General features: G+C 37.4%; 1 protein-coding gene across 1 annotated transcript in view; it reads left to right on the top strand.

Annotated features, from left to right (window-relative positions):
- The window catches only part of KAT7 (lysine acetyltransferase 7), a 27,983-nt gene extending 19,705 nt beyond the window's left edge, over positions 1-8,278 (top strand). Inside the window, exons 13-15 of the mRNA XM_032235776.1 lie at positions 1,998-2,144; positions 2,921-3,027; positions 5,117-8,278. Of these exons, the coding sequence (XP_032091667.1) occupies positions 1,998-2,144; positions 2,921-3,027; positions 5,117-5,218 (356 nt within the window). The 3' untranslated portion in view covers positions 5,219-8,278. The remainder of the gene's footprint in view (positions 1-1,997; positions 2,145-2,920; positions 3,028-5,116) is intronic.
- Positions 8,279-9,493: the final 1,215 nt, after the last annotated feature.

Here is a 9,493-nt window from a genome sequence, read left to right on the forward strand (position 1 = left end):
TTGGGCCAGTTCTGGAGTCAGGAAGAGACTGATGGATGCTATGCGTCAGACGCAGAGATAGAGTCAGGGCTGTCCAATATTTCCCAGCCACCGGAGACGCAGCTGCCTTTGGAGGTTGAGATAAGTGAGGAAGAAGGACAGCTGGGGCCTGTTCCAGATGCACGTATGCGCAGAGCAGTTAGGAGAGGTGAAAAACGGAGGAAAAGGAGTTGACTCGGGAAGCAAAGCACATGTGGCTGCTGAATCGCCCCTTCCTGGCTGGGGAATAAATAGAAAGAAAGAGGAGTGGTTGTTGTAGGAGACAATGGTTCGTATTTCTGAAGATTTTGCTCATTATATTTCATGAATCAAAAACTTCTTGCCAGAACTTAATTTGCAGCTTTTTGGCTGGGAGCTCATGGCCTTGCAATTATTGCAAGGAACTGATAATGTCTGTTGCTGCATTTAATTGTTTGCAGGACTCTTGCTTGGACTTTTTGGTAGGTGAATGCCATTAATTCCTAAGAGGTAAATAAAGAGGGGTTTTTCGTGACAAGGAGTCTGTATTTTGCTTCTAAGGCCGAGTCAGATCAGTTGCATGAATTCAAAATGGCTTGAGGACTTTGGCCACTAGTTTCTTGTTCCCTTGTTTTTCACTATGAACACATGAGAATAAATGGTGGTAGCCCATGCTACCTGCTACTAAGAATCCAGTGAGATTTGAAAGACATTTTTGATTTTTTTAAAAATGTAAGATAAAATGGAAATAATGTCAGATTGAATCAGATCTCAGCAGAGAAACTTGATCTTTGCTTACTTAAATAACAGCTCTGAGTTACTGAGCCAAAATAGAAGATACAGGTATCTAGTTGCTCACATAAGACATTTTAATTCTGTTGTGTTACTCTATAGTAACTAAAAATTAGGAGGACTGTTGTAGCACTTTTTCTAATAAATAAATAGTCATTGAAAGCCCTAAGTTTTTATGAACTACTCTCTGTTGGTTGCATACTTATTTCTGTTAATGCAACTTGTTGATCTGAAAGGTACTACCAGATTCCCCCGAGTTTTTTGTTCATACTTTTTTCCCCATTAGCACCAATGGGAATTAATAGGTACTTAATACTTTGTCCTGCCATTTTCAGCTCAGAACACTGCACTCAAATATTTTGCACATCCCTGGTGAGTACCAGAAAATGTGACAGCAGCCTCACGAGTAATTGCTGGGCTAGACTTATTTGCTGTAACAACAAAATGAGACAGCTCTCAGATTTTAAAGGTCATATCTTTTGTATGCTGAAGAATTCTCTATAACTATCTAAACTTTGTAAAGCAATAAATAAATAACCCAGAAGGAATTTAGCTAATAGAAACTTATACAATGCTACCTATAATGGAGGTCTAAACCTACTGCTTAGAAATTTTGGCAACAACATCTTAATACATTTGGATCCTATGAGAAGTATGGTTTAAACTTTAAAGAAATCTAGTCAGGCAGATTGAATCAATCCCAAATCATATCAGATTCAGAGCTGTTTGAAGTATAACATTTTGATGTGTCAAAAGATTTACAAAGAAGAATTCTTACCTCTTTTTAGTAGGGATGTAACACCATATTGTGCTACAGATTGTGCATTAGATTTCTAATTTGCTGCCAAGCCTTTATAATAGTAATAACATGATGAATATTTTAATGCAGCCTTCCATATTTACTCCCAACTTGATAGATTGGGTAGCAATTTCTATACAGCAAATTGGGTTTTCAGATAGGAGGTTGCTAACTTGTCCCAGACAATGTTACGTTTTGAACCAGTTTAAAATTTGCCTTGTGCAGTTGCATTTTATTTCATTTGTGCACTGAATTCAAGAAATTTGAATTTTGGAGTAGTTTGTTCATCACAAAGTATTTGAGCTCTTCAATAATGGGTTTACAAATCCATGTATGGAACTGTGGTGGAAATAGTCTAAAAATATCTCTAAGAGCAATTTGCAAAACTGTATGTGTGCTCTCTAAACAGGCTATTTACTCTCCAAAGTGGAAGAGAAAGTTGGCTCTCCAGAAAGGCCCCTCTCAGACTTAGGACTTATCAGCTACCGTAGTTACTGGAAGGAGGTTCTTCTCCGTTATCTGCATAATTTCCAAGGCAAAGAAATCTCCATCAAAGGTGGGTTCTACTTTTCTTCACTCTCTTTCCTTAAATTCTAACTCTCACTTCACTGTGGCCACATGGAGCAATTTTTCTCAATTTACTTTTACCGGGAATGTCTTTCTTACCACGTTGCAAAAAAAGAGAGATTTTAAAATAAATAAAATGTAAGAACCTATTGAGGAATAGGTCAAGGTGTCCAGAGATTAAAAAGTCTGATAATCTCTCATTTATTTTTCATTGCTGCTTTACCCTAGATGCTGTCTCCCCCATTCTCTATCCTTACTTTTTATGAATTCCAAAATAGTCTGGAATCTAAATGGAGAATAAATAAATGCATGCTTCAAAACACAAATGTCTTGAAACAGTTCCAGCCCAGTTACTTCAATCTATTTTTCTTCTTGTAGGAGGAAAACATGTGAAATGCCTCCTAACAATAGAAGCTTAAAATTCATCTCTATTCTGTCTTCCAGTACCAGAGAATTCATGGTATTTCATAACTGCTAAACTCATTTGATTCTGCTTTTGTGGTTCATCTGGATGAGCAAAGCAGTTAATCCTTGACTGGAGAAAATCACATTCAGTCTTTTTCCATCTCTTCTGAAGGGCAGGCTTTCAGTCTACCTTTGAGATTATAAATTCTGTGAATGATACATGTTCTTTTACAAAGCCACAGGAACTCGTCTTCTGGCTTCCAGTCTTTATGTGACTGGGCAGGAAACAGCATTTTTTAAGATAGATCATCACATGTATTTGTTTCATTAATAATAGACTTGTGTATCTCTTTATTCCAGAGATCAGCCAAGAGACAGCTGTCAATCCTGTTGACATTGTTAGCACTCTGCAAGCCCTTCAGATGCTCAAGTACTGGAAAGGCAAACACCTGGTCCTAAAAAGACAAGTAAGAGTTTGCCTTGTAGTTTTGCATCTTTGTTTGGGAAGTTTGTGGGTACTCATTGTATGTTCTTTTTTGGGGAGGGGGGCTTCCTCTTCTGCCCTAGATTTGCTACATTGGAAAACAGGAGTCTGTATGCATTATCTGAACCGAGAAATCTTTTGCAGAACTCTTTTCAGTTTTCCTGGGAATCATAGCTGTCTGAATATTGTTGGGAGTCCAGTACTGGAGAGCTGAAGAGCTTTCCATTCCATCTTCGCTAAACATTATATAAAGCAAAATAAATTACTTACAGAATTTTTGGATGGCTGAAGAAAACAATATTTATATAGTGTCCCTATTTATCCTTTGATACCTTAAAGTTTTCACTCCCTATGGTTGTGATAGGTACTGGTTCCATTTCTTGTGTTTGCTTAAAAAAAACAAGACAGATACAAATTAGGAAATAATATTATAAAACAATGAATAGGAGAGGCATGACACTACAAATGGAGAAAATGAAATATAGATGGTACTAACTAAAGCTGTTCTGCTTCATTTAGAACAGGGTATATATTCTTTCTTAAGATGGAAATTGCTTTTGACCTTTGAGTGGTATATTTGGGGACCAAATTCCAAGAGAAATTGGAACTTACCTAAAAAGGAATTATCTCCTCTTAATAGCTTTATGGGTACAGAGCAATCCTAAAAGAAAATCTCATTGTGTTTGTTAATATTAATTCTTCAATATTTTTTGTTTATATTTATGACTGCAATATTAATTGGTCTGCATAGGCTCAACCAAGAGTGAGCAGAAGATCAATCTTGTTTTATTTTTGTAACAAGCTCTGGGTGATTTGGAAGAATTGTTCAGGTTTCTGAGTCACAGAGTCTAATAATAGCAACCAAAGTACCTTCTCTTCTCCTGATAAACTTAAAAACAATTATTAGGTATCTGTATTTTTCGGAGTATAAAATGCACCTTCTCCCACTCCCCCTTAAAAATGCGTGAAAATTTAGGTGCATCTTATAGGCCGAATAAGGGTATTTTTGGCCTCTCGAATGTTGCGTTTTCTGGCCCCCAGAAACACACTGCAGTGCTCCGCACAACCTGTTTTAGCCAAAAACAGTTTTTGCCAAAACCAGACCCTTTTGGGGATCTCAACCCTCCATGCATCGTCCCCAATCCCCAGAAGCACTCTGCAGGCCAAAAACAGAAACGTTTTGGGTGAAAACGAGTTGTACGGACCACTGCAGACTTCTTCTGGGAGTCTGAGAAGGTGAAAATGTGACAGGCAGAGGCTAAAAACTATTTTTTTCTTGTTTTCCTTCTGTAAATTTAGGTGCATCTAATAGTCCGGTGTATCTTATAGTCTGAAAAATACCAGAAATGAAGTTGTATGTGGAACAAGCTGTGAGAGCAATTCAGTTCTAGAGTTCAGAACAAATTCTTGAGTTATAAAATCTTAAATATATATAATGTTTAGGTTTTGATTAAATAAAACAAAGCTGTTGTCATTCTGGTCTAAGACATTCTGATTTACAAACAAAATGGTCATTTCACCAAATCTGTGGTGACCATGGGAACAGAAAAAATGAATTATGACAAAATCAATACAAATGAACACATTGCTTTCTAAAACTTTCCTTCAGTACATTTTCTTCTTTTTTATTCAACTAAGTTATTACAGCTTCACTCTCTAAAACAGTAAATCTGAAATAATGTGGTATCAATTTTCTACCTATAACAAAAATACTGGAAAATAGGACTCTTTCAAAATTAATCAGGGAACTTTTTTTGGACTTACACGCAGGTTTTTATTTAAGAAAGCAGCACTATAACTGTCCTTCTGACATAAACCATGCATGTGTTTGTTTGTACATATAGGCAACTTTAATTACAGATGACTCTAAGCAACATTTACTTCTTCAGAGCTTTCCAAAACAGCTGCAGGATTGGTGCTGATCAGACTTCAGGAGGAGCACTGTGCCAAAGGAGACAGGCAGTAGCTCCCTTAGCTTGAAATTTATGTCATTACTAGTTATAATTATGTCTTCTGTAGATAAATTTCACCAAACCTTTAACCTGTCTTTCTTTTTCTCTTACTCTTCTCAGGATCTTATTGATGAATGGATAGCCAAAGAGGCCAAAAGGTGCAACAGCAATAAAATCATGGATCCTAGCTGTTTGAAATGGACCCCACCCAAAGGCACTTAATTAGCCAGTCTCTCCAAGAAGTGTGAACATCCCATTCATGTGCTGTCATCATCACCACTGTGGGTACTTTTTCTTTTCCCAGCACTAGAAACATCCTTCCAGATCTTGGACATGTGATTGCTCTTGGTACCAGCTCTTCCCTTTCAGATATTTCTGCAGTGTTTTACTTTTTATAGAACATTTTTGAACAGACACCTTGTCTATGAGGCAAGATTGAAAAGATGAGAGTTCTGGACAATATTAACATGACCTCAAGAAAGTGCAGTAGGATTTAGTTGCTCCTCCATCAGTTACTTGTTCCTAGCACAAAAACTAGGGTTGCTTCTCACATTTTTAGTTTTATAACTTCTTAGCCCTCTGAGATGTAGTCCACCTATGCAATATAGTGGAATTGCAAATGTGATGGAAAGGATCATATTGCTTCGTTTTGCCAATTGGGGCAGAGAAAAATCAATTTTAAATTTCTTTGTTAAAAACAAAGTAAAGCTAGTGGGGCTAGGGACAGACATTCTCATTAGTCCATTTCTATACTAGCTTTTATCCACATGTTTTTAATAGGTAAGAGAGCACTAAAAAAAAAACCCAGCAATCCTGTGCCTGTGTTCTGAAATGCTCCAATCTATTCTATTCGCCCTACATTTCCTTGCCATTCTGCTGCATGTGTATATACAGTCTAGATGTATGTCCGTGAGACTATTTCCTCACCACATGTTGACAAGGTACAAGTAAGAAATGATCCAGTGCTTCCTGGAATCCTGAATTGCTTCTGGATGTGCAAATCTCTCACATTTATTTGCAGAACCTAAAACTTTCTTGTTCTTGGCACCTGTGTATTCCAACATTGTCATCAAAATATTTTTCCCACTTCAGTCCACCAAGAGAGTTGATGGGCAAGGAAGCTCCAAACTGACTTTGGTTTCTGAGAATAGTAATGGTTTTATAATTTTGGATACAGGGTATCAGAAGCAATGAGTCAGCCCTCTGTGAATTGGATTTTGTAGCTGGGATAGTCAGATCCCCGATGGGGAGATATCAGACAGGAAAGATGTCACATTACCTGATCTTGATTGCATGCCGAATGGAAATACAAGATGCCATCACTTACTCTGTAATTTTGGACAAGTGACCCTCATGGCAGTTTTTGAATAGACTCTGACTGCCAATATATTTCAAGAGTCAATTAAATTAACTTTGTAGGGAAAAATTGCAAGATCAACATTTGAGTCTTGGCATAGCTTCACCTCTAATTTGACATGGCTCATCATTTTGGAGTAGTTACTTCAAGGGTCCTATGCTTGAAGCCTAAGGAATATACATAGAAACACATTTCATCAGCTAGTGGAGGAACACTGCTCTTTTTGCCAAATTATTCCTTTGCAGTATATAGCTATATACATTCGGCAGTTTTGTGATTTATTATTCAATTTGTGAAGCTGCTGGATATGCTAATGCCAGGCCTCAGGGCAATTCGCTGCAGCTGACTGAATGTAGTCTTCATGATGGCTTGTATTTTTTGGGCCTACATTGTCAATTTGCAGATTTTCCCTGCCAATGAGACTGCCTTGGTCTGATAATTTTCTTATCCTTTTTTCAAGCATTCTGTAAGGAGATTGATAGCTTCAGCTATATTGCTCCATAAATGAATGTTGAGAGTTAGCTCAGAAGTCACTGAGGGTAGGTGGATAGTTATGGGTATTTTTAAAATATTTTTTTATTATTTTACAAATGGAAAATAAAGTCTATTATACAAGGTTATCCAAAGACAAATTTTAATCTCATTTTAAGGTTTGATACCTGGAGGTTTATCATAATATGACTCCATTTTATTATGACATTAAAATTATCAGTTTTAATTGAAATTGTGACAAATTAAAAATAAAACTTCAAAACAACTATAATAGATCTCCAGCATCAGTTCCATATTAAGCTTTTGACCATTGTAAGTCAGGTGCTACAAGTATTTTAATTTGCCCATTTCTAAAACCCCGATCTTCCTATATTACAAAAGGAAAAAGAGGAAAAAACTGGCTAGTCTGCTACACTATTATCTGCCAGTTTCAGTTATGCATAGGTGGCAATGTATACATAAAGAATTGGCCTACCAATAGTCTTTATAAGCTTTCTTTCCTTTTTGCCTGTATTATTGGTGTGAAGTTATGTCTCAGCTGCTGGCTGTGTTTCTGCTATTTCTGTGCTGTATTGGGTTGCTCTACTGGCTGATCTTTTGGCCACAGATGTGCATGATATTATGCAGTAATATCCCAGTATTTGAGATGAGAAACTTTTTCCAAATGAGACATAGAGTAACCCGGCCCTGGGAATACACTTACATGCAACAGATCAAAGTAGCCGTAGTGGAGATTAACGGATGATGGTGCTCAGCCAGCTTGAAGTATGGTCTTTTACATCCTGGGTTTTATCTTGAGAATGCTTCCTGTTCTGAGGCAGTGGTTTGTTTTTCTTCCTGGCATGGTGGACTATGCAAAGAAACAGCATGTTTTATTTGTTTGGGGACTGTAGAAAAATGGGCTCGTGTGTTCTGCACTCTAATTGCAGTTTCCACAAAAGTAGGAGTGTGGCTTTTAATGGTAAGGTTAGGTGACACATATGAAAAAATCCTGAAGATACAGTTATCCATACAGCTATGCCTTTCACTCCTGCCTAGCATGCAATTTTCAATAGTAGACACCTGCATGACATACAATCTGTTTTCAACTGAATATTTATTTAAGAATTGTCCTTTCGTCTCCCATCTTGAGAAAAAAATAAATAGACTTGTTCAATCTCCACCAAGGATTTTTAGATAAGAATTCCTACTTGTTGGTTCTTGTGTTTGGTTCTGACTTTTTATTGCCATCCTCAGTCTGCAGGATTTCTTTTTCTGAACATTGTCTGGCAATTGTTCTCAGCTTCTAGATTATTGCAAAAAATGGGGTGTAATGCTCTTTTTTGTGACAGAGGCTGGGTGTTCTTGTACAGAAGCAAAACTGTTTTCCTGGATATTTTAGAATATGCTATCAGTGTATCAACTTCTCAATAAAGCATGTTCTCTGCTCTCATTTTTTTCTCAAGTATTATTCTGAAAGGATTACGTGGGGGGAATTGACCTCTAAGCAAGATTTTCTAGACCACTACTTGCCATTTGAACCAATGTAATGGGTGGATTAAGTCAAGTCTTTAATTTGTTCTGCTTCTGTTGAATATTCTACATTGCACTCAAGGAACCAACAGAAAAACCATTTGGGAAGATTCATTGTTGGCTTTCAAGCACAGAGTTTGCATATGAAGTCTTGGCATGCAAGCTCCTTAAAACTCCTTGGAAAGTTAAGGAAATAAATCAGAAAATCCATATTAGTAGTTTGCTGAATGGATCAATTGTTAACTACTAGACAATGCAATTTGTATTGCATCTCTTCTCCACTGATGGCCAAGAATAACTCTGTAGAGAGACAGATGAAAGGTGTGTCTACTTCTTTTAAGGTCAAAGAATATGAATTGCCCTGTGATGAGTCAGGAATGGTGTCAAGCATTGCCCCCTTCAATATTCAAGAAAGGAAAACCTTAACTCCATTTTAATAGAGATAAAGTACTTTTGCTAGATACGAAGTGAAAACAGCAAAAGGAAAGCAAGATTTGAGCCAGAAAGGAGGGAACATATACATATCAAACGTTTACCCAGCACCCTTCCCCCAATTCCCCAACCCATTGTCCAATCTGCAACTCCCTAAGGTGTCATGTGGGGTGCATCTTCAAACAGCCTCATCAAGTTGGTAATGCGAAACAGTTGGCCTTGACCAAACCCAAACATCAGCCACCAGCATGCGCAGAAGATGGTGAGAACAAAACTCCAGTACAATATAATTCCCTTCCCCAATACTATGCACACACACATACACACACCCGGTTCCTATGGCAGCTGATAGCAAGCAAGCGTAGCAAGCAAAACAGAGGCTGACATGGGTTCAGGACAAAAACAAGATTAAATTGCTTTTTGATAGTATACTGCCCAGAGCCAATTCGGTTGCTGCATAGGTAATGCTTGACTTACAACCATAACTGAACCCAAAATTTCTTTTGCTAAGCGAAACATTTAAGTGAGTTTTGCTCCATTTTACAAACTTTCTTGCTGCAGTTGTTAAGTGAATCAGTGCGGTTGTTCAAGTAGTTAAATTAGTAACAATAGTTGTTAAATGAATCTGGCTTCCCCAGCAACTTTGCTCATCAGAAGATCACAGAAGTTGGTGACATGACATCCAGAGTACTGCACCTATCATA

This window comes from Thamnophis elegans, chromosome Z, assembly GCF_009769535.1.
Source record: "Thamnophis elegans isolate rThaEle1 chromosome Z, rThaEle1.pri, whole genome shotgun sequence".
NCBI classification, from domain to species: domain Eukaryota; kingdom Metazoa; phylum Chordata; class Lepidosauria; order Squamata; family Colubridae; genus Thamnophis; species Thamnophis elegans.